The sequence below is a fragment of the Puma concolor genome, chromosome D2, assembly GCF_028749965.1.
Source record: "Puma concolor isolate L17-30 chromosome D2, mPumCon1.1.hap2, whole genome shotgun sequence".
NCBI lineage: Eukaryota > Metazoa > Chordata > Mammalia > Carnivora > Felidae > Puma > Puma concolor.
Window position 1 is genome coordinate 33,484,624 of NC_141677.1, and position 26,096 is coordinate 33,510,719.

Genomic DNA, 26,096 nt, shown 5'->3' on the forward strand with positions numbered 1-26,096 from the left:
CAAATCCAGGAAAAGACTTTCCACTCTAACCACTCCATTCTGGTCCGGCACCTCCCCAGGCCCCGAAGTGCCCTCGAGTCTACTCTCCACCACGTACCATCTGTCCTTTAATCATGTCCAGGATGACTGGGAGGTAGGTGTCGACCATCTCTTTGCATGAGGCAGACAGGTTCTGATTAGGTAGCCAGTCACAGGTCCTCTCCAAGTATACGAGGATCTCTTGCTAAAGGGATACAGACAAGGGCCAGATCAGGATGTGCATCTGCTCTGCCGACGACTGAGAGCACAGGCCCTCCACGGCTCCCAGCAAACGGCAGCCTTGGGGAAGAACCCTGGGAGGGGGCCAGCGGGCAGCCCTGGCTCCATCAGACAAACAGGCAAAAAGCAGACATTCCTCAAAATACAGCCACTCTGACTTGCAGTCTCCTGGGCATGGGGAATTTTGAGCAGAGATGCCCCAAACGGACGTACAGGTAGCGACCAGCAATACAAAAGCCCCCATCAAGCCTGGGCATTGAACACCTAGCCCAGGGTCAGCAAGCTAGAGCCCACAGTCTGTTTGTGTATAGCCTGTGGCCAAGGATGGTTTTTACATTTTTAAGGGATGGCGGGGTGGGGTGGTGGGGGGGGGCTAAAAATCTATGTAACAGAAGTATGTGGCTCACAAGATCTGAACTACTTCCTACCCAGGCCTTGACCACTCCTCATTAGACCCCCAGAACCACAGCTCTTTTAAGGAATGGGTGCACACGGCCACTGCCCGCACGCGGTCACACACACTCATGGCAGCTCACCTCAGTGGCATTGTCTTTCAGCATGTCCCCAGCTGCAGTGATGACATCTTTGCATATATCACAGGGAAGGGATTTCTAAGAGGAAAGAACAAGAGGGAGAGAGATCTGTGTTTGTAGGATGTAACCCATGCCGTACACAGCTAAAAAGTCCTCTGGGCCTCTGTCCTATTATATCTAACCAGGGGTGTCTCACACACCAGCACATCCCGGTTCCCCAACCTAGACTGAGAAGCACCTTACTCGGCACACACGGCACAGGCCAAATTTCACATTATTGCTCACAATAGCTCTGGGAAGAAACTGAGGCTCAGGAAGGTAAAAACTCAAGCAGCAGAAATCAGACAAAACCTGTCACCTGGGAGCAACATCATTAGCACAGAGTGAAAGGGGCGGGGGGTGTGCAAAGAAGCAAGCCCAGCCGACACCAGCACGGATCCCTGCACTCTATCTACCTTCCACCTCCCAGGCGCTATGCTCAAGTAGAAGCCACATCGCCACCCCAGACCTTTGAAACATCCCACTGGCCTTCTGATAAGCCTGGGCACCTAGGGCCTCACATGGCCCAGGACATGGAAATTCTATTTGGTTCTCAAAGGCTGTAAGGAGCTCCCTTCTTGAAGTCAACTGATTTTCAACCCACGAAGAGGGAAGGAACTAACATGTCTGGGTGAGAAACATCTGGGATTGACTCAGCTGCACTGAAAGAAATCAGTTGGAACCTTCGGACCGAAGGCTAATACTGTGCATGGGGCCATCCAAGAGAGACTCCGGCCCCCAGGAGACTGTCCTAGCAAAAAAGAAAGAGTTAAAGTCCTCCCTTGACACACTGGATTTGAAAAGAGGAAGCCATTTGAAAAACAAGATGAGAAGCAAATTAGAAACCAAATCAGAAAGTAATTTTGGCCACAGAGGATAGTGTTCCAGTGAATTCAGAAACGATTTCTACAAGGACAGCGTTGTAATTGCTCTTCTCTTAATGAAGCAGCACTAGTAGCCGCTCATGACAGGTTTTAGACATGGAACTCCACGCAGTCAAACGTGGCCCGCACCACAGGAGATGGCACGTCCCGGAGCCAGCTGCAAGCATGTTGTGCAGCAAAGCTCAGGCGTCTCCTGAGAGGGCTTAGGTACCACACAGAATGCACTTGAGCACGCCCCATGAGAACCCTACATTAATATGCTCTAACACCGTTTAGATGAAAACTCCATAGCATCGTGCTGTGCTCACTTCAGCAGCACATATGCTGAAATTGGAACAATGCAGAAAAGATTAGCATGGCCCCTGCACAAGAGGACACATAAATTCACGGGAGTCTTCCATTTAAAAACAACAACCAAAAAAAACATCAAGGGGACAAAAAATCTATAGCAGTTTAAGAAATTTCTGTGATAATGGAAACAATCTAAAATTTTCAGTATCCAATAGAGAAACTAGCCCCATGTGGCTACTGAGCACCAGAAAAGAGGCTAATACCAATGAAAAACCACTTCTAATTAATTATTTACTTTTAAATGTTTTATTTTTGAGAGAGTTCACACATGAGCAGGGGAGGAGCAGAGAACAAGAGGGACAGAGGATCTAAAACAGGCTCCATGGGACAGCTGACAGCAGTGAGACCGATGCGGGACTCGAACTCACAAACCGCGAGATCATGACCTGAGCTGAAGTCAGACCCTCAACCAACAGAGCCACCCAGGCACCCCTGAAATTTTAACTTAAACTCAAATAGTCACACATGGCTAATGTCTACCTTACTGAACAGCACAAGTGAAATGCGACACTTTCGTTTTAAGTATAAAGAAATGCAGAGATAACTTATCCACATGTACAGCAAAGCTAGCAACAGCAGCAGACACCCATCTTATTTAGGAGCCTGATGTTCACTCTTCCTTTAAACACAATTACTTACTTGAGCTTTCTTAAGGATAACAGTACACTGCAGGATATAAACAACATATACAAAATGGATTTTTAAAATGACCCACTGACTCACAGATAAGCACGTTAGGCAATCATGTTGCAATATAAACCTATCTAATCAGTATGTTGCCCCTTAATTTTACCATGTTATAGGTCAATTATCTCAAAAAGCTGGGGAAAAAAAATTTTTTAAGCTGGATAAAAATAAATTGTTTCTCTCTCTCTCTCTCTCTCTCACACACACACACACACACACACACACACCAGCAGATTCTTTTCCAGTGTGGCTATAGCTGAAAATAAAATTTTAAATCACTACTAAGCTTGAGGGTCTGAATCTATGATCTGCCTGTCTGAGAGAGACAGAGAGAAAACACCAAAAAGTGGGGAAGGATTTGAAAAGCTTAGCATTTACTTATTTGGATGACCAAGGATGGAGCTGTGTCCGTGGCACCCCGCCTGGGGAATGGAGGCTATGAGCCGGCCGGCCCCTCATTGGGAGCGGATGCGTGGGGCACACACAGAGGCCCGGAAAGCAGCACGGCACGCACACAGAGCTGCCCACGGGCGGACCTCATCCTCTCACTGCCACCAGCAGATTGAGTGACCCTGGGGGAGCAGAACTAAACCTCTCTAAGTCCACTGTGTGGAAAATGGGTCCACCTGCAATGGGTCCCGCCTCCTTCGCAGGGTCCCTGAGAGGAACAAACCAACGAGGCAAAAAAAAAAAAAAAAACTTGAAAATGGCAGCAGCTACAGCTGATACGAAAAGACCCAGCACAGTAGCAACGGCACTCACCACCGTCGGCTTGTTCCAGACGGTCTGCAGGCAGTGCTTCACGGCCCCGCACTCAGCCGCCGTCTTCACGTTCTGGCACCACACTGCCGAGCCTCTGGTGCATTCTTTCAGTCCTAGGACAGGGCTGGCTAGAGCTGAAAGACAAACGACCATGAGAAGGTGGCCCCCCTCTCTCACCCACCCAGGATGAAGGACTAGCCTGGGCACAGAGCTGGAGAGCAGGGCATGCAAACCACACGGCACCACTGGGTCCAGGCGAGACGCTGTGTGACCATCTAGGTCAGTCTAAGTCAAGGGCTGGGAGGGACTAATTTATCTGGTTTGCTTTTCTCCTCTCAAACTATTGTATTTTTAGTTTATTTATTCTGAAAGAAAAGAGAGGGAGGGAGGGAGGGAGAACACGCACAGGGGAGCGGCATTGAGAGGGAGACACAGAATCTGAAGCAAGCTCCAGGCTGTCAACACGGAGCCTGACACGGGGCTCGAACTCACGAACCATGAAATCATGACCTGAGCCGAGGTCAGATGCTCAATCGACTAAGACACCTTGGCACCTCTCCCCTCAAACTATTTATAAACAGTATCAGGCCTTTTAATCTTTATAACCTTAATTTTTTTCCATGCAGTAATAAAAGGAATCACAGGATTTAATTATAGAAAGAAATATAGAGGGGCGCCTGGGTGGCGCAGTCGGTTAAGCGTCCGACTTCAGCCAGGTCACGATCTCACGGTCCGTGAGTTCGAGCCCCGCGTCAGGCTCTGGGCTGATGGCTCACAGCCTGGAGCCTGTTTCCGATTCTGTGTCTCCCTCTCTCTCTCTGCCCCTCCCCCGTTCATGCTCTGTCTCTCTCTGTCCCAAAAATAAATAAACGTTGAAAAAAAAAATTTTTTTAAAAAAAAAAAGAAAGAAATATAGAATGAAAAAAAAATTTTTTTTTAATCTGTGGGGGAAATAAGATTCATATCCTTATTACAAAAAACAATGATTCTTAATGTTCTAGAAGAAGAGCCCTTTTATAAATCTAACTTTGTGCATATTTGCACATAAACAAGTTTACTAACAAAGAAAACTACATAATCCGCTTTGGTATCAGTGAACACATGTGCACTCAACACCAGGTGCATAAAACGACATTACTTCTGTTGTGGTAATGAAAAAAAAATGCTCAGGCAGAAGTCACATGCACAGAAATGAAATTAGGGGAAAATTCAAGAAAGGTACAACATCAGCCAGGACCAAAGAAACCCACGCTACAGCAGGAAGGTGCCATATTTTAAAAGTTAAATCAGCCAATGGAGGGAAAAAGTGACAATTTTGTAGTAAAAGATGCATCTGTAAGGCTGGTAAGTGTGACCACTAAGGACTTAATATATGAACGTATTTCAAAAACTGGAAAAATAAAATCCCTCTTCAAAAAGTAATCCACTTCTAGAAATACATTTTAAGGACATACAGCAATCCAGGAGGCAAAATGTGATAGGCATAAATATATGTATTAAGTGTAATTCACAATACTAAAAAACTAGATGTAACCTGAAAAAAAAGTGTAGCTGTTAAATAGACAAGTGGTATAATATGTCAAAAAGGAAAAATTCAAGAATACCTATATTTCTTAATACAGGTCTACAGCAGCCTTCACTTTGGAACAACCTCACCTCTACCAAACAATTCAGCTAGAAAAGAATAGAATCTATGAGGCTACACAAAGACGGATGATGGTGCAGGAGGCCGACCCCAGCAAATACCCACCTCCCCCCCCCTGTACACAGGAAACACATGGCCCAAGACTGAGAAGGAAATCCCAGAGCCACCTACAAAGTACCTCGAGAACCTCAGGAGTCATGCGGCACTTTGCTTCAATTTGTGAGCCCAATGAGAAGGCACAGTAATTCTACAGACATATAATACACAGTACACAAAGAATGCCTGTCGGTGGTAGGTACTCTCCCTCCAGGGGAGGGAAGACAATGAAATGCTGTCATTTCGAGCTTTTCAACCAAAGCTATATTCCACAAACGATTCACACAAAGACTGAGTCACAGGTGTCCAAAAAGCTCAAGCCAGATTATCTGCACCCTTTCAGACACCAGCAAGTGAATGATTCATCTCCTGCCCAGGTGATAGCCTTCAATGCCCCTTGGCGGCAAAAATCACGTCGACGAACTCAACAGAACTAGCCGCATTCCAAGTCCAAGATGGCTTGGACTCTGGTTTCCAGAGGAAAACATGCACCGGATTCAAAACAGTACACACGAATCCCCAGATGGTTCACAAATGTTTAGTACCTATAAAGTAGCCAAGCTAGGCTGGGGCCAGTCCTCAGCTGTAGGTCTGGGCAAAGGGGAGGGGGCGTTAACTGTGTCACAAGGGTCAAGGCTCTGAGAAGTGTGGCAGTCAGAGACAGCACATGGAGCCAGCAGGTCCCAGCAGAACCTCCCACGCTCCTTCCAGGCACTGGGCCCTGGGGAATCCTGAAAACGCCCAAGAGAGACAAACTGGTTCTACCTCTAACTGGGAGAAAAAAGCCGGAAAAATAACAGGAAGCTACAAAATGAGTCTCTAGGCAAAGGAACACACAGTGATACACAGGGAAGCCAGAAAGAGGTTGGACATCAGCACACCAGAGCCAGACAGGATTAAGAAAGGCAAGGCCAGTGAGCAGTCCTCCCCACAGAAGCCCTGACCACCATCCTCTATTCTCACAGACGCAGTCACAGAGAACTCTGATCCAGGGGGGTTTCTCCAACCATCCCAACCAGGAATTGGCTTCAAGGGCCAAAATCTATCAGGCTTCAAGAACCGGATGCACTATCACAGGCCCAAGAGGCAAGAATATGTTGTAGCTTATTTATTCCTTCTAGGAACTGGAAACAGTAACCATTTGCAATAATGACTTTGTTACCAGTTTGGGCCAAACTATTCTGGACTAAAAAGAGCCTCGGGCAGCTGGTTATCTGAGATTGGTCCAGCTAACAAATCACAAGTCATTCCCCAATCTCCACAGTTACTCTTACCTAATAGCCCACCTCAGGACTTTCAGAAGTATAAGGTATGCGTGCGTATGCTACCGAATCTGGGAGGCCTATCAAGTCATCAAAATCAAGCCTAAAGAAAGATTTCATGGACACTGAGAAATGAAACTGAACTCCCAGCTGGGAATTAAATTCTCAGTAGGACGTTCCCATATACCTCCAACAGAAAGCCCAAGTTTTTAAAAGTGCGTATTTTTTTTTTTTTAAATTTTTTTTTTCAACGTTTATTTATTTTTGGGACAGAGAGAGACAGAGCATGAACGGGGGAGGGGCAGAGAGAGAGGGAGACACAGAATCGGAAACAGGCTCCAGGCTCTGAGCCATCAGCCCAGAGCCCGACGCGGGGCTCGAACTCACGGACCGCGAGATCGTGACCTGGTTGAAGTCGGACACTCAACCGACTGCGCCACCCAGGCGCCCCAAAAGTGCGTATTTTTATAAAAACAGTCTGTGGTATACAACGAATGTGATATCCTAAAATGACCCAAGCTACGTTCACAACCGTGCGTCCTCAGGACGGCTACCGTGAGGCTAAGACGCAAGCGTGGGTGATGCCGATGCCAGTGAGCTACCTGCTGAGGTTCGGGCGCTTATTTCAGGAGCTGATCCCCTGTGAGGGAACCAAAGGGTGGGTCAGAACACTCGTGAGACACGAATCCTTTTCCCGGAAAATATATTTGTATACGAAAGCCTCACACCATTTCAGGGAGCTCTCAGGCATCTCTCAGGGAGATCCCAGCTATGGACCGAAGGGCTGTAAAGACAAGCCTGGTTTTTTGCTACCCAAGCGGGAAGACGACGGAGATGAAGGCAGGACTATCAGACTCCCCTGACTGGGAAGACAGTGGCACTCCGGCAGAACAAAGTGGGGAGACAGGCTCTGTGACCCCACGTGAGAGGCACGGACACCCAAAGGGAGAAACAAAAAACAGAAACACAAGGAACGAGATCCCTGGGACAGCAAAATTACTGGGGAGCTGGAGGAGGCTTCTTCACAATGACGTTTTTGAAGGGACCCCTGACAAAAGAGAGACAAAAGACCGGCTGAGAGGGGATTGCTGAGAGGGGATTCCCGAACGTACCAAGGGAGAGAAACCTCCTCTGTCTCTTCAGAAGCCAGCCTGCAAAGACAGACCTCAGGCCCGGTAAGAGGGCCTCCGCCAGCAGGCTCGCACCCGTGTGAAAGCTCACCCTGTGGGCTACAGCTCCTGCCAGGGTCTTAACCCAGGGGCGATGTGGCAGAACTGAAAAAGAGGTGGGAGATTCAGACGAGGGGGCACCTAACTGGAATGGAAAGCGATTACCAATGTTCCAAGTAAGAAGTGGTAGCAGCGGGGCTGAGAGAGAAGCCAACAGAGAGACCCCTACAGAACAGAGAGCCAGGAAGATGACACTCCGTGTAAAACTTAAACATGGAGAGCAAGGGCCAACAGCACAAGGATGGAGGTGGTGGTCAGAAGCTGCAGCTGCAGGCCCACTGACAGGCGGCGGGGCTCAGGCCTGTGTGCTCCGCTTCCCAGGAGACAGGGACAAGCTCGGCAGGTCAGGAAGGCGGGGGCACGTGACACCACTCCCGCATCCCCTAGAAGACTGCAGGTGCTTGGCTGGGAGAATGTTTCCAAGAAACAGTCACCTTCATAGGGAAAGGGCACCTTCCAGCGATCACACGAGAGCGGATCTGCTCTGTACGGTTTTGGACCCAGACCTCAGAGCAATAAAGAGGTTAAGAGAAGCAGACCACAGCTCGAGATAGGGGACACCCACAGGGTTACAAAATGGGCATGGGATGCCTCGTCAGGTGATGACCTGTCCAAAAGCAGAAGCAACCAAGCAGAAAGCAAATACCCAACCTACAAGGAATTCTGTGTAAGAGAAATTCTGAGTGGAGAGCAGGGCTAAGTTCTTTAGGTGCTACACGTCTTCACTCTTGTAAAATGAGGCAAACGACCTTTTCAGTGTTTACACATAAGCAATACATAAAAATCACCGTAAACCACTTTCTTATCAGTTATTTCTCAAAATGTGTTCCCAGCAAAGCTTTCATCTCTATTCTGTCTCCCACACTCTGCCCCCAAATACCAACTTTCTTCTCTACACCTGGTTTTGTTGTTGTTGTTGTTTTTAATGTTTATTGTTGAGAGTGAGAGACAGAGTGCAAGCGGCGGAGGGGCAGAGACAGAGGGAGACAGAATCCGAAGCAGGCTCCAGGCTCTGAGCCGTCAGCACAGAGCCCTACGCGGGGCTCGAACTCACAGACCATGAGATCATGCCTGAGCTGAAGTTGGCACTTAACCCACTGAGCCACCCAGCGCTCCCCAACTTTCTTCTCTTGAGGCAATATGCTGAACTCTAAGAAAGTTCTTAGAATGTGTGCCTGGCCCACTGGAGAGTTCTGATTAAATGTGTCCTATTAAGACACAAACACTCCTGAGGACAAACAAGCACTACCTCTCTCAGCTCCAAGGCCTGCCATTTGAGCCCTCAAAGACAAAAGGCTAGTACACTGAAATTAGAGAAATTATCACTTCAGAGACACTAAAACCCTATAGGCAAGTTCCATTTCATTAAGGAAAGACAGGCTTTGTTTTAAGACACAAGACTTCCATTGTATTTTCTCAGCAAAGGGATGGGTGCACTCTGTTCCCTTTTTACTCCCCAGGCCCAGAAGAAAATAGACATATTCTAAACAATTCCACATGTAGGTCATTTATAAAAAATAGGCTACAATGGAATTTTACTGTATTGAGAATGGCTGCCATGAGCTACACCAGAAATGGGCTCTGCGGCAGCTCTGGAGTCTAGATCTAGACAAAAAAACCTTAGTGGGCCTGGAAGGCAGAGAGAACTCACTAGAGCCACATGTGTTTTAGGTGTGATAGCTTCTTGCAAAAAGAAAAGTAAATTTTGAGCCTAGAAAGTGAGACATCTAAGGTAACTGACATCACCATCTAAATTAAATGTTTTTCAAATGTGGGATACTAAAATCAAGATCTTCCTCAAGTCCCTCCCAAATGACCTTCAGCAAATCACTCTCCTGAGCTTGTTCATCTATAAAATGAAGACGCAACTACTGGAGTCACTGAACTGCTGCTGAGAATCAACAGGACATGGCTGTTATGCGCTTTCAACTACCAGAATACATCTCTCAGCCATCACGCCTTCACCATCATCTCTCTGGCATTTTAATTTATCTGCATAACTGAACTCCCCTACCACACTGGCTTTGAAATCAGTCAAGGGTTCAGATCATGGCTCCACCAATTCTAGTCAGGCGACCTTAAGACTTCAGTCTTCCAATCTGCAAAACGGGCCTATCGCTAGCACTCCCAGGATTTTGTAAAAATTAACCAGTAACTGTAAAACACGGAGCTAGCATGCTACAGAAGTGCAGTAAGTGCTATCAGCATCATCAACATCCCCTACAGTAGCGACAGTAGGATCTCGGATCCACTACCTCACCCCAAATGGTTGCTCCCACAAACAGTAGAATCCAGGCTGGTCTGTTTACTCTGCAACTCATCAAGTAATTAACTGGCAGCTCGAAGACCTAAAGAGTTGTATCCCCAAACCTCAGAAGCTGTTGGTTAGCCACAAAGAGTAAAACAGGCTCCACTATAAGCAGCCCAGGAGTTGATACTACCTACGTACGTGCTAAAAAAGAAGTTTTGCATGAGCAAGAATGAGAGGTGCCCCGTGGGTTGAGCGTCCGATTTCGGCTCAGGTCATGAACTCACGTTTCATGAGTCCAAGCCCCGCGTCGGGCTCTGTGCTGACAGCTCGGAGCCTGGAGCCTGCTTCCGATTCTGTGTCTCCCCCTCTCTCTGCCCCTCCCCTGCTCGCACTCTTTCTCAAAAATAAAGATTAAAAAAATTAAAAATGTAAAAAAAAAGAAAACAAAAGCACCCTTAAAGCCTGTACTCTTCTGGAAGGGTGAGGAGGCAATAAGACAACATAATCACTGCCCTCAGCGGTGGTGTCTACTAAAAGCCAAGACCTGGACAAGTAATTTCACCACAATCTCCAAAATATGAGGGAAAAAAGAGCACCCCTTTCTCAGGAATTCTGTGAAAATCAATGAGAAAGTAGAGAAAGGACCCAGAGTGCCTGGTTCCTATGAAGCTCAGTTAATTGTACCTAACTGTTAATGATAGTGGACTTGAGGGAAAGAGCCACCAACAGAAGGCATTCACGTTCTAATTTTTATATTGTGGTATAATTTTCTCCCAGGTTACCTTCAAAGGCAGAAAAAAAGCTAAACCACCAGTTTCAGTGAACAATTACTGCCCAATGTGGCAGAAACTGAAACTATATTCCACAGGGTTAATGAGACTCAAACTATCAGGAAGTTTAAAGCTGGTTTTTCAAAGCCCTGTTGCTCCCAAATCAGCTGTTGTTTCTTTTTCAAACCCCACTAACAAATCCACTAGCTATCCCTGCAGAGGCCTGAGCTGAAGGTCACTGGTAAGGTTCCAGCCAATGAACAAGCAAGCCCTGCATTCCCTACCAGTGATAAGGAGCCCAAGACCTCATCCAGTTTATCCAGGCTCTTGGAGCATGCACATAGCCCCTCTCCTTGTCCTAAAAGGACCTCCTGATGTCAGGACTCCAACTTTGCCCTATTTTATGTCTCCACCCTAAAATGAACATGAACAATAGTAAGTTTCATGTATGTTTGCTCAATGCACATGCTCCATCTTTCCTCATCAATAGTCATGAGTTCCACCCCCCTCTTTTCATCAATATATATGTAATCTCAACCCCTATAATTATAAAAAAAAAAAAAAACCTTGTTCTCTGCCCCTTCAGAGAGGCGGATTTGAGGCCTGCACTCCCATCTCCTTGGCTGGCTGGCTCTCAAATAAAGCCTTCCCTTGCTGCACACCTGAGTCTCAGTGTGCTCTCAAATAAAGGCTCTCAAATAAAGCCTTCCCTTGCTCACACACTGAGTCTCAGTGATTGGCTCTGTTGCATATGCAACAGATGAACTTGGGTTTGGTTACAAGACCACAAATTACTCCTTATGTCCATTCCCCACTCCTTCCAGAGAACCAGCTAACCATGTTAGCTATAGACATGCCTGCCAAGATTTAAAAACTACATTTCCCAGTCTCCCTGGCGGCAGGGTCTGGACAGGAAACCACATTCTGGCTAATGAGATGTTAGTAGAGGTATCACATCTTTAAAGGCAAGTGTGATGGCTGGATCTTTAGCACTCACGATGGACATTTAGAAAGGGACTAAGTCTGAGTTCTTCTGGAAGTAGAACCACAACACTGCCTGGCTCCTGGCTCCTGAACTTCCTGTGGAAGGACAGGACAGTTCTATCATATTTAAGCCACTATTATTCTAGCTGTCTGTGGTCTGCAGTCAAACCTAAGCCTAACTAAATACCAGCTTAATCTATTTCATTCACCAGAATAGTCCCCAAATAACAAGTCTTTTATAAGGCTTACCTCCACTAAGGATATTTAAAAGCCCACATACACAATGTAATTACCAAAGATTTTCAAAAACATTCTCAGAAAGAACGGGACGACCTTTCCTAGAAGGTGTATTTTATAAGCTCTATGTGTTAAAACAATCAGCCTTATTATTTTAGCCATCGTTTTTCCTTGTAAATATCTTAAGTAGCATATGCTAAATACTGTTTGGAGTCTAGTTGCCCAAAAAAAGGATAACAGAAAATACAAGCAGCTTCCCAGCACCAACAATCAGTGCATACATTCCACAGGGCAATGGATCTGCTGCCTGGCTAATTTAACACCATGGCAACAGGCAGGCTGCTAGGAAACCAAGAAAGGCTAACCCCGGGAGGGCCAGCATCTACCGCAGGTTCCCTCCATTCAAACATTTCCCAGAAGAATTCATGCACTTAGATCCCCTAAGAGCAGGACATAAAGCAACGCACTCAACACTGACTACTCCAGCAAAAGGCTGGTGTCACAAATACCTTCTATGGCAAAAGAGCACTTGTCTCTTCTTTGCAGGATCCTGCTCTTGGAAACATTCTGACGAGAAGAATAAAAAGCACTGCCCATTTAATCATTCAGAAGAGCATATGCTCAGAGGCAGCCTGCCTTGATCTGAAGAAAGTCCAAATATTCCTCTTATCACAAAAGAAATCCGTGGCAATAAAGGTCTCAAGGTCGCCTCGCTGACATCCCATCACCTCTGGCCCCAATAAGCTATTATTCCTGTTATGTAAGACAAGGTTCTTTCTTCCCTGCTTCTCCTCTCCCTCCTTAGTTTTTCCCTCTTCTTGTCCCTTCACTCTTCTCATAAGTGAGATCATTCCAGGGCAAAAAAACTGATCTCCATGGAGAAGGCAATAGAGTCCTTGGGTAAATTAGCTTGTGCGGTGATAACTGAGACACCGAGGGACAAGAACGCAATCCTCTTAGATTACACAAGAGTGATACAAGTGGCATAATTAATTTTGGGAAGGGAAATTCCTATCTAGTTCATTCAAGAGCACTCCAATCCAACAAACTGCTAGCAAAGCTCTTCTTCCAAAGCATCGATCAGCTGATGACCAGAGATGAAAGTAAATCACCTTAGATAAGATGCTGACACAAGTGGACCGTGAAGAAATGAGCCCCTGGCAGGACTGCCTAGGGTCTGGTCAGGCGAACGGGTACAGGCGGAGGTCAGCAGCACATCTGCACGGCTCTAGACCCGGCCCAGGTGTGCAGAGGAGTCGATTCAGTCAGCCAGAAGCCGGCATGGGCTCTACCTCAGCCCTGCTGACAGGCTGGGTGGTCTCTCCACACCCGTAGAAGACGGTAATATGCTGGGGCACCTGGGTGGCGCAGTCGGTTAAGCGTCCGACTTCAGCCAGGTCATGATCTCGCGGTTCGTGAGTTCGAGCCCCGCGTCGGGCTCTGGGCTCATGGCTCAGGGCCTGGAGCCTGTTTCCGATTCTGTGTCTCCCTCTCTCTCTGCCCCTCCCCCGTTCATGCTCTGTCTCTCTCTGTCCCAAAAATAAATAAACGTTGAAAAAAAAAAATTAAAAAAAAAAAAAAAAGACAGTAATATGCTAAAAAAGATTTCACGCGAGCCCCACTAATAAGGAAACTCAGTGTTCCGGGCTTGTCCCACACGATCAACTAAAAAATCGCAGATACGTGCAGGTCAGCTATAAATGTAACTTTGACTTACCTTAGTTAATACTTTATAGGAATACCACCCTTCAGCCTTTCATCTGAAGGGCCGAAACCTAAACTTCAGTCCATGGCACAGATAAGAACAGAATGGTAGAATGCCCTAGCACTCTGATTTCGTTGCTCTTACCTCACAGGTCTGTTGTGAGGATTAAATCAGTGTTAGGCAAAAAGCACTTTAAAAAGTACTGGGTACACAATAAACCCTCCGTGTTAGCTATGATGCCTGTAGTTCCTGCGAATCAACTATTACCAGTAGTTCTCAAAGCATGGTCCAGAGAACCCTGAGGGTCCCAGAGATTTCCTCAGGGGGTCTGTGAGGTCAAAATTCTCCTAACAGTAATAATACCAGGGTGTTAGTTGCCTTTTTTACTCATTCGTTCCCAAATGCGCAGTGGAGTCTTTCTGGACGCGTAGAGCATGTGACACGGCGGCAGACTGAATGCAGAGGCAGCACAGAATCCTGTCAGGTGTTTGAAAAAAACACTGCAAAAATGTAGAACAAGCCATTCTCTCACTAAATATATTTGTGTTTAAGAAAAGTTATTTTTCATGAAAATTATATTAACACGGGTTAATGGGTTTATCATTTCTAAAGGATTATTTTTTTAAATTGCCAGCTTAATTTGTAAGACAGTAATATTGAAAGCTGCAGCCTACATCAACAAAAGCTCTTTGGGGTCCGTCAATAACTCACAAGTATACAGGGATGCGGAGACCAAAAGCTTGAGAGCCACCACTTACAACAACCCATATCTGGAACCCAGAGCAGGGGAAAGAACTTCTCAAATTATGGCTGGTTCCCTTTTCAGATTTACCTCAAATCACAGCCACCACAGGATTATCTAAGTTCTGTTAACCACAGGGTATGTAAGTCGTTAGGTTCCTATGTCCCTACCCGCCACATAATATCCTAACAGGTTTGAGGGTCCCCCTAATCTGGACATAAACTATTATAATGGTCAACATTTCACTTGAGCTCAAAGTCACTGATCTGTCAACCCCTAGACACCAATTCTAAAACTACTTTCAGTAAATAAAAGACTTTTTTTAATCGTGATAAAGACTTGACACCATTAACCTACCAGCGCCTCCTGAGCTGAAGTCTACTCGGCCGCACCCCACACCGCCACTTAGCAGCGCTAAGCACCTACTATGGGCTGAGCACACTCAAACATGCTGCAGACACGGCAAGTGATCAAGACGACAGATATACATACCACAGAATGCCCGGTGCTGGGGAATGCTATGAAGAAAAATGAAGCCAAGCCAAGAGAAGAACAAGACTAGAGCAGGACAGCATGGCCATGCAGACAGTGCAGTGAGGAATTCTGACGAACCAACAGATGAGCAGACAACTAAGTGGAGGGAGGAATCCACATGGATTGTCTTGGGAGGAAAATGTTCCAGACAGGTGGAACCCAAAATGCAAAGGTTCTAAGCAACGGTAAGGCACCAGAAGCTGGAGAGCAGCCTTGACCTGACAGAAGAGGGAGAAGAGCCCTGAAAGGTGGCCAAAGACAGGGTGACGTGCAAGCCTGCAAGACAAATTAAGTTTTAACCCATGAGAGACAGGAAGCCCCAGGACCCTCTGGTACCAATGCCTACACTTGCAGGAGAGCACCCCATTACCACTGCTGAAGAATTTTTTTTTTTTTACCGTAATAAGTGACATCACAAAGACTAGCCAGAAGAATTTTCTAGAGTATCTCCTTCAATCTTATTTATGAGATTTCCATTAATGCAAATAATTTCTTTTCAAAAGCAGCATCTGCCCAAATATGGCCAAGATTCAATTTTAAAATTTGGAAATGTTATTAGGATTCATCTCACTTTTTCAGAAACAAAGATGTTCATCAACGAGGTTAACTAAATTGACTCATATAGGGGCGCCTAAGTGGCTCAGTCAGTTGAGCATCCACCTCCCGATTTCCGCTCTAGGTCATGATCCCAACCGCATTGGGCACCCTGCTGTGTGTGAAGCCTGCTTGGGATTCTCCCTCTTTCTGCCCCTCTGCCCCACTCACATGTTCTCTCTTGCTCTCTAAAACAAAAATAAAAAAATAAATTGGCACATACATACAATGAAACCCTCTGTAACTATTTTTTAAACAGCTGGGAGGAAGGAAGAGATTAAGACATGACAACTAACTGCAGTGTGGTACCCTGGATTTGATTCTGAGATTAGTGGGAACATTGCTAACGGCTACATGAAGTGTGCAGTGTAGTTAATGACCCTGTCCCAATGTTCACTCCTTACTTGTGACAAAGGTATAGTGGATACGTAAAATGTTAACAATAGGGGAAGCTGGGTGAAGAGTAGATAGGAACTCATCACACTATCTTTTTAATTTTTCCATAAATCTCAAATTATTCTGAAATTTAAAAGACAGGTCTATCCATACTAGCATGAAAATGCAAACCTAATCACTCTTTTATAAAACTGGCAGTTTAAAGTCCGACAATATCAAATGTTACTGATGCAAGTAAAATTGCTTATACCATGGGAATATAAATTGCCAAAATATGTGAGAGGAATTCGGCAATTCCTAAAGTAAACTATGTACAGTCCACAACTCAGAAATTCTGCTCCTAGGTGTATCCTCTAGAAAAATGCCTGTTCATGTGCACAAGAACACTTACAGAAGCAGTTTAAGAGAAAAAACTAGAAATAATCTAAATGTCTAGCAACAGAGTATACATGACGTAAATGAAATACTATACTGTAGTGAAAATGAAAGAACCACACATTATCAACATGAATGAAGCTCACTAGCCAAAAAATAAATAACCCAAGAATATATGCAGTATTTGTACAGTGTTTAAAATACCCAATACAGGGGTGCCTGGGTGGCGCAGTCGGTTAAGCGTCCGACTTCAGCCAGGTCACGATCTCGCGGTCCGGGAGTTCGAGCCCCGCATCGGGCTCTGGGCTGATGGCTCAGAGCCTGGAGCCTGTTTCCGATTCTGTGTCTCCCTCTCTCTCTGCACCTCGCCCGTTCATGCTCTGTCTCTCTCTGTCCCAAAAATAAATAAACGTTGAAACAAAAAAAATTTAAAATAAATAAATAAAAATAAAATAAAATAAAATACCCAATACATACCAGTCATACTTACATGTATGAGAGGATAAAGACCTACAGGGGAACGATAAACACCAAGCCCAAGAAGGTGATTTACAAAGGGAGGAGGGATTTGTTAGGCCCTGTTTCTTAACCAAGTATTGCACACACGGGTGTTCATTCTAATTATTCTCCCACTTTTCTGGATATCTACAATGTTCCACCTGTGAAAAAGACCAAGCCAGTGTAATATGTTTATTACATACTTGTGTTATAAAAAAAATAAAATAAAAACATTTTTTTTACATTTGTGTTAAAAAAAAAAAAAACGAGAAAGGGGAACCCCACACAATTATATGCTGCTCTGGAAGGCTCCTAAAGGAGCTAGTACCAAGCTGTCTCTGGGAAAGGTCTGGGGGACACTGGTGGGACGGAAACAGACTTTTTACCCTTCATTTTTTCACTGCTGGACTTATTCACTATGTGCAGCTATCATCTCAACTGTTCACCCCCACGTATGGACAGGGAAACCAGAGGAGAGGACTTAAAACAGGTACGATGGTTAGTAACAACGGGCCTAGATTATGAATACTCGGATTACCAAAACCAGGCCCTGATCTGCTAGACTGCTGATAAAGGCTGATCTAGCTACACACCAAGTCTAGCTAACTAGCATATAGACTTCCACCCCCTCTTAACTGCTGACTGCCTATACCCTCGTTTGTTTTCCTGACCCAGTAATTACATACAGCACACGTATTTATAAGTCAATTTAATTGTTTTATTAAATTTAAAACATTCTTTGAAATGAAAGAAGCCAGGGGATGTCACAAAATCAAGGGCAGAGGAGAGTCGCCTGTGCAGGTACAAGAACACTGACAAACATGATATGGTTTTTATTCGTGGTATAGCAGCCAAGCTTACAGTATGTACTACCTACATCCTTCCAGAGTGAAGTCCTAAAGCGTCACGGCAACCCTATTAGATCAGAATGATCAGTAACCCTATCTTGCAGATGAGGAAGCACCACTGTGTAAGAAACTTGACCAAGGTCGTACAGCTGTTAGTGATGTGATAAAATTATTTTCCATGGTATCATCTCAGTCCCATTATAATTACAAATTCCAAAAGAAAACATGGAATTTACAGATTATTTAGCAGTACACAAACTATTACCCCAAAGACATAATTCTGGTTATTTTCTGGAATTTCACGGAACAAAACAAAAAGCAAAGCAAACCAGTACTTCTGCAACAGCCAAATTCTTTATCCCAATCACTGTCTTTTTCACCATTATTTTAAAATTATTTAGGAAAAAAAAGGCAGGGTAACATAATTCGTATTTTCTGTTGATTTAAAGAGAATCTAGACCTTCCTTTCTCATGGCAGAACCAAATAAGAGCCAGAGAGCAAGGCTTCCAGCTATCTGAAATGCCCATGCTAGAAAACCGTTTCCAAAAGCTTGGCACACACTTGCCCAAGTGGCACGGTCTTGGCTTAGAGAGCTTCCCACGCCTCTATCAGGTGCTTTTCCCAGGCAGCAGCCCCCTGTCTGCCCTCCCTCCTCCCCGTCTAGTCAAGCCCCAGTCTGGCCATTCCAGTTTCACAAACCAAGAAAATGGAGGAACAAGTTCCCCTCCCCTGATCTAGAAAAATCCAGACCACCCAATCCAACTTGTAGAATATATTGGATGTGGCTTGTCAAATGCAATCACTCAATCCAACTTGTAGAATATACTGGATGTGGCTTGTCAAATGCAAGTAAAGCAGTTAACAAATCCTTGACTGGTTAATACAAATAAACCTTTCATGAATAACATTAGTATTTTCAGAATAAAACTGATTATTGATTGAAAATTGAGAAATCAGATTTATCCAAAATTCCTGTCAGGTGAGAACTGAAGTTGTGTTGATATTCAGCAGGCTACACCACAAACTCATGTCTTGAATCATCATAAATATGAGCTTCCAAATGGATTTATATATATATATAATACATATATATACATATATAATACATATATACATATATATGCATTTTATACACATATATACATATATAATACATATATACATATATGTGTATGTATATGCATTTTTATATATACATATACATACTATATATATACATTTTATATATGTACATATACATACATATACATATACATACATATATACATATATACACACACACACACACACACATATATATATAAAATACCTTCTAACATCCCCCAAGAGCCTACCTTCCTCAGTGTTGGGCAAACACCATTCACATGGTTAGCCACCACCCAAGTGACAGTAACAGGGCACCGAGGTTTCACTGAGCACATACCACACCCCAGGCACCATGCCACGTGCTTTACACACATCACCTCATTAACACTGGCCCTGTCTTTGTCCACCACAGAAGTCACCCAACAGTATGCCTTACCATGGCTCCATTTGCAAAAAGTTCAAAAACAGTTATTTTTTACATCTATGGTGCTGGAAGCTAACAGAGTGGTTTCCTTTGGAGCAAGTGAGACAAGGCAGTGAATGGGTGAGGTACAGGGGATCTGATGCTCTCTATCCCTTGACCTTGAGGGCTGCTTAAGGTGGTTATGTTCGCTCAGTGGTAATCAATCAAGTTCTACACCTCACAATGTGCATGTTTCTGGTATGCAAATTACAACCCAGTAAGTTTGTAAAAGGTAAGAATTGATGAGAGGCTACAGAAAGAGCAAGCACTGTCAGGAGTCCTGGGTTCTGATCCTGACCTCCCCAGTACACGGCCTATGATTTGGGAGAGTCAGCTCTGGGGGCGCATCAGTGTCCTCATTCCTTACCAAGAGGTTAGATTAGATGCTCTCCAATTCTCTCGGTACACCATTACTTTACTTTCTTTATCAGGTGGGGGAAAAGGAAGGACCACTGGATGAGTCCGAAAATCTCAAAAGCAAGGGTCTCCATCACCAGGTCATCATTAAAAGTACGGGATGCCACCGCACTACGTAGTGCCATGCTGGAATGGCAAGTTCGAAGCACCTCTCAGCAGAGGATGGCTGTAGTCACCACATACCTTCATTAACAAACTCAGTATCATTAGAAACTCATAACCTTGGGATAATCCCAAAGGCCGGGCAGCAAGGTTAGAATAAGGCCTAGAATTGTAACATGGTCCCATTTACTCAAGTGTTCAGGGAAGAGGGTCTCTTGGTTAACTAAATATTCTGGTTAACCATACTCCCAAGTACACCAAAGGAGGCTTTTACACTTCAAAAGAAACAAGTCCCTTTCTAGTGATTTGAATGATTCAGAACTCACAAAGGTCTTGTGAAGAGTGACTCACTGCCAATAGGAACTGTGATACTGAACAAAAAATTGTTCTCAATCAGTGCAGAAAATTTAGAGACTAGTATTAGTTTATTACACAGATGATGGAATAGCAAATAGGATCAACCCCAGAGAGAAATACATTTCCTTCAGTGACTACAAAATCAAGTATCTTTCTTTATAAGCAGATCACCTTTCACAACCTACAAGTAAAACAAGTTTAAGAGCGTGGTTTAAGGCTAAGACACATTCCTGGGAGGTGCTGAAAGCTACCAGAAGAAAAACATCTTCAATTTATTTCATCTGTAAGTATCTTATTTCTTCGGTTTTCCATCAACTCTGTCATCCATTTTATTAGTTTATCGAAATCTTAACAGTCGCATGATAGAATGGAAGAAAGCTCCTGATTACAGTTAACTAGAAACAGAAACTGAGGTTGGCCCTAAAGGTCGGGTTTATTACCTTTCAGTGTATTTCCTTTCCTTTCAGCTGTATTACCTGAAAAAACCCAGACTTGGGATCCTCTCCGTATATAAACTAAAATCTGGCTCCACAACTATCAAACTATAAAAGTCTGATAAGTACTCAACCTCACTCATTTCCCTTTACTAGGATTTAAATGAGCACGAGTTTGGAGGAATAAAGGTCACAGTAACATGGGGAGGGCGGAAGGGCTCCTTCTAATTCCAGAAGGCCATGCGGCTGGTCCCCAAGCATTGCCTTAATAGCCTGCAATGATTTTAATAACCATCAGTACTATTTAAGGGCAACAAACAAATGTAAGAATATTCCTGTGCACAGCTTCTCACGTACTTCTATTTTCCCCTAAAATAAAGGCCACTGCGAAAAAGGGCCAGCGGCTGTGCCAGACATTTTAAAGGAGGTGAAATGTGAACTTCATTGCAAAATCATCCGCACAAAACCCCTTATCATCTGATTCAAGACGTAGGATCAAGAATAAAATATCTATGTAAAGATAAACATCTACATAGATGACATACTTATGTGCTTCCTGCAACCTCAACATTCTTTAAAACTGGGGCAGCTTGAGGCCAAGGACCTAAGTGTGTCCCAATGGATGAGGCTCCAGGCCATCTCGATCACGTGCACCCAGCCCAAGCATAGCACAGGTGCAAGAGGGGTCACCCTCCAGGCCCACTCCCAGAGCTGGGGGGAGGCCGCGGCGACACCATCTCGAACCCCGAGGGAGATACTACTTCTCCCGTCCTGCCCGCCTAGCCCACTCGCCCCGGCCCTTAGTGGCGGGCCCGGGGGCTTCTAGGAGACCGGTCTGCCAGCCGCCTCCCAAAGCCCCTCCGCCGCCCCGCAGCTATCTGCGCTGCGCAAGCGCCTGCGCAGTGAGCGCCCCTCGTCAACCCCAATAGAGGAGGGCCGAGGCCCGAGAAGGTCCGCTCCAGAACGGGTGGGCAGCGTTCTGCGGGGAACCCCTTCCCCAGACTGGGGGGGTTGGGGGTGGTCTCAGGGCTTACCCGCGCCCAGGCAGCTGGCCAGGAGGAAGAGAGAGTACATGACGACGCCCGACTCCGCAGTCTGCAATGCGGAGCGTCAGCTGATCCTCAGCGGCTATAAACCTGCCCCGCCCCAAAGCTGCGCACTGCGCAGGCGCAAGCCCCGCCCCGGCCAGGCCTGCCTGAGCTCTCCCCGCAGCCTGACTCAGCCACGCGCAGGGCGCCTGCGCGACTGGAGGGTGTCAGGTGGAAGGAGGACGAGAGGGGGGATGGGACGAGAGGGGGGATGGGACGGGAGGGGGGAAAAACGTGTGGTGGAAGGGAAAGGAGAGGTCGTTCGAGAAGAAAACTAGTACTTGAATAAGTCAATATTAGAGACTTTATGTGTATATTTTAAGCCTCACATTTTTTCAGTGAGGTACCGCTTTCCATTATTATAGAAATTATGTAGAAATAAATTTCTATTCAATTTTTCTGGTGAGAATCCAAACTCAAAAAGGTTAATGACTTTATCTAAGCTTTCAAGGTCATTATGCAAACTCGGCACCCCACCACATTGTCTCTTAAATGATGTTTATATATAATTTACCTGGCTGGGGCCGGTGTGCGGCTTCATTCTGGACCTCGATTTTCCCTCTTAACATGTCATATCCACAATCTCTTCTCTTCATGACCCACAGACTGGTCTTCAGTATTAAATACAGTCCCTCCCGAGGTCCTACCATTGTTTGTCCTGGAGTTGGCCAGGGTGGAGGGGAAGATGGGGGAGAAGAAGTGCCTCAGCCATTGAAGAAGGGAACAAGAAGCGAAGCCTGAATTTGAGAGCCTGGCTGTACATCAGCCAGAGCCCCACGCTGTGCAACCCTCCATATTCATCTTATTCTTGAAAATAAGAAAGGCCCAGGTGGCCCGCACAAAACCACTTGCCCTCTACCTGCGGCTACCAGTCTAATTCTGAGCAGGGAGACGATCCAGCCCCGCCCTCTCCCAAAGGAGTGCCTACTAGCCCAAGGGAAGGAAAGGAGGGAAATCTCAGCCTATTAGGACAGGTGCTGAAAGGTCATTTAGTCCCATTCCCTCATTGTAGTAAAGGGGAAATTGAGACCAGGCGAGGGAAAGACATTTATCCAAGGTCACACCTGACCGCAGGGGAGCAAACCCAAGGTTCCATCTGCCTCTGACAATCTGTACTCTCTTAGGAACAGGCCACAGACAAGTCTCAGAGCTTTTGGTTCGCCCCCACCCCCACCCCCACACTGCAGTTCTTACTTCCCACTGGGGAGCTAACTGGGAAGTGTGCACCATAGAAGGTGACATAAGAGGGCTGAGTAAAGTTGGGACAAGATTTGATCTAAATCGGGTGCCTCACTGGTTGGCCTCAGTGGTCAAATGGCTGCATGGTTGCCTCATCTGCTGCCTTCTTAGGTCCCGGCACAAGCACAAGGCCGATCACCCCAGTGGCCAGATAAATGCAACGGAGGTAGGGCTCTAGGACACAGCCCTGTCCCTCAGCTCCAGCCAAGCAACCCTGTGTGCCATGCAGAGATTACAAGACTCTATGCCAAAAGGAAGCTTACAGACCTGATCATGTGCTCTCACTTTGGTGGAGTTACTGAGCTCTCAAAGCTGCTTAATGACAGAGTGAACCAACCACGACTCTTTTTTAATACTCCCCCCCGCCTTTCTCATAACTAGAGGGATATATCAATGTTTTTAAGATGCACTTTTGCTGCCTTCATTTGCATACCTGGAACACAATAATGTGATCCTGTGTCCACCTCTCTGCCTGTAAGGACAGAATTTTAATGAAGAATATAAAAACAGTAAGCAGATTATTATAATTTTTCACCAAGTCAATAAATGCTTAAATCTCTTAAAACACTTTCTTAGGCATCTGTGCATAGATGATGAAGAGCCATGAAATTATTTGGACCCTTTGACCCTATAATATCATTCCTACCAATATACCCCCCAGGGAAATAGTCTAGAACTAGGAAATATTTTATCCAAAGTGGTCACAGAAGGACCCTTTATGACAGTGGATACTGGAAAGATCTCAAATGCTGAACAATCATGACTAACTAAGGAAAGTGGCCTGGATGAAACACTGATACTCAAATCGCCTTTGAAACATGAGGTAGTGGGGCACCTGCGTGGCTCAGTCGGTTAAGCGTCCGACTTCGGCTCAGGTCATGATCTCGCAGTTTGTGAGTTCAAGTCCTGCATTGGGCTTGCTGCTGTTAGCACAGAGCCCATTTCAGATCCTCTGTCTCCCTCTCTCTCTCTGCCCCTCCCCTGCTCGCTCGCTCTCTCTCTCTCTCTCTCAAAAATAAACACTAAAAAAGAAAAGAAACGAGGTAGAAGCAGCAAGCACTGGTACACAACAGGCCCAGGAGGAATGTAATTTCCAGAAAATTCCAGAGCAAGGCCCAAGCCCCATTGTCCACTTCAAGGCCTGCCATGACTTCCCAGAGGGGAACTCAGAGCTGGCAAGGGAGGTTCGAGGATCTCCCGCTCCAGGCATGCACTGACCGGGAAAGTGAAGCCCTCTTGCCCTGTCCCCCTTAGAAGTGGGGGGATTTTGGGGCGCCTGGGTGGCGCAGTCGGTTAAGCGTCCGACTTCAGCCAGGTCACGATCTCGCGGTCTGTGGGTTTGAGCCCCGCGTCGGGCTCTGGGCTGATGGCTCAGAGCCTGGAGCCTGTTTCCGATTCTGTGTCTCCCTCTCTCTCTGCCCCTCCCCTGTTCATGCTCTGTCTCTCTCTGTCCCAGAAATAAATAAATGTTGAAAAAAAAAATTAAAAAAAAAAAAGAAGTGGGGGGATTTTGGGTGAGGAGAGGAACAGAGAATCGGAGGTGGGGAGAGAGCCTGCTGACTTGGATTAGCTCATCTTTGCACTATTTCACTCATTACAATGTCCATGTGTTACTTCACACTTTTTAAAGAAAAAATTATGGGAGAACTTTAAAAAGAAAAGAAAACCCCCTTCATTTCCTCCCTCCTGGGAGCTCAAGTTCTCAGGAAACTGAAGAGATGTCTTTCCTCAGAAATGTGAGCCATGCTGGAAATCCCAGCAGCGATCCTGATGGTTTTCCAGTTCCAGGGCCCAGATCGTCAGGAGGCCCCACTTCTAGTGTCTGAGATCTCTTGACCTGCCTGTCAGATCCACTTGGATTCCACTTTTGGCCCCAGAGGGCTGCCATCTGTTACTCTTTCGACACCTGGAAGGGTCCTTGGCCAAGACAGCCGATGTAACAGAAGCAGCCACCGTGAAGGCCCAGCTCCCCAGTGTGGCCCCCCAGACAGCCACCACGGAACCTCATCCTGGAAGCCTCCTGTCCCGCCATGGCTGTGTCTCGAACAACAAAGTTCAGACTCCTCTCCCTCTGGCGTCTTCCTCATCAAGACCTCCAGCCTTTAGTCTCCCTGCCTGCATTTGCCTTTCAGCCTCCTCTGCACCCCTCAGGCGGCCACTCAAGTATCAGCCTCTACCAAGGACCCCTCTCCCCATCACCCTTCAGTCACCCAACCACCAATTCCCAGCCTCTGATTTCTCGTCTTATATCCTCACCTGAGACATCTGCTGGAGAATTAACAGTCCCGGCTAGGCTCGCACAGCCCTCCCATGTGTCCAAGGCTGCTGTGACCTCCTAGTATCTTTCACCTCTTTTCCCTTGATTCTGAGTAACCAAGGCTCCCCCTCCCGCCGCCCCCGCCATTTCTGGCTGGGTAGATGACCACCCAGAATAAAGACTACATTTCCCAGCCTCCCTTGCAACCATGGGACTTTATTCCGGCCAATGTGATAAAAGAACAAGTGCCTTTTTTGTGAATTCTCGGTACTATTCTTTTTTTTTTTTTTTAATCTTTATTTATTTTTGAGAGAGAGAGAGAGACAGCGTGTGAGCAGGGGAGGGACAGAGAGAGAGGGAGACAAGAATGCGAAGCAGGCTGCAAGCTGTCAGCACAGAGCCTGACACAGGGCTCGAACTCACAAACCGTGAGATCATGACCTGAGCTGAAGTCGGACGCTCAACTGACTGAGCCATCCAGGCGCCCCTCGGTACTGTTCTTGAAGAGACACATCTAATGCAAATATTTAACAACTGGTACAGCCAGGACATGGGGCATAGTTCTGAGGGAATGCTAAGGAAGGTCCCAACTGATCCAGGGGATGAATTGGGAGGATGAGGAGGTTGGCATCAGGGAGTCATCAGCTATTACCAGCTGGTGGAGAAGTATTTTAATAATTTTACTACTGAACAACTCTGATTTGTACCAGCTGAATGCTGTCCTGGCTACAAATTCCTTTCTTCTTCTCACTACCTGGACCGCAGACACGATGGCAGGAGCTTAAGCATCCATCATGGACTATGAGGTAGAAGTCTTATTAAGGATGACAAAGCAGCAAGATAAGAGCCTGGATCCCTCATGATTATTAACTGCTTTATGTGGTCCCTCTCCAGACTTTATTTATGTAAAGACACACATATCTTGTTTAAGCTTTCATTATCTCCAGTTTTTGTTATATTCCAGATCTTCTC

The 26,096-nt window shown here is 45.8% G+C and overlaps 1 protein-coding gene, 1 long non-coding RNA gene and 1 other non-coding gene across 3 annotated transcripts in view; 1 reads left to right on the forward strand and 2 right to left on the reverse strand.

Annotated features, from left to right (window-relative positions):
* Window positions 1-21,729, reverse strand: part of PSAP (prosaposin) — a 34,095-nt gene extending 12,366 nt beyond the window's left edge. Inside the window, exons 1-4 of the mRNA XM_086679924.1 lie at window positions 21,575-21,729; window positions 3,515-3,648; window positions 795-869; window positions 98-223 (exon numbers count right to left, since the gene is read on the reverse strand). Coding sequence (XP_086536050.1) covers window positions 98-223; window positions 795-869; window positions 3,515-3,648; window positions 21,575-21,614 — 375 coding nt within the window. The 5' untranslated portion in view covers window positions 21,615-21,729. The remainder of the gene's footprint in view (window positions 1-97; window positions 224-794; window positions 870-3,514; window positions 3,649-21,574) is intronic.
* Window positions 2,015-2,120, forward strand: LOC112854936 (U6 spliceosomal RNA). The gene has a single exon (XR_003223008.1). It is a non-coding gene; the product is annotated as a U6 spliceosomal RNA (small nuclear RNA).
* Window positions 6,969-13,333, reverse strand: LOC147575978 (uncharacterized). The gene is made up of 2 exons (XR_015241638.1): window positions 11,489-13,333; window positions 6,969-11,429 (listed from the first exon to the last, which is right to left on the reverse strand). It is a non-coding gene; the product is annotated as an uncharacterized LOC147575978 (long non-coding RNA).
* Window positions 21,730-26,096: the final 4,367 nt, after the last annotated feature.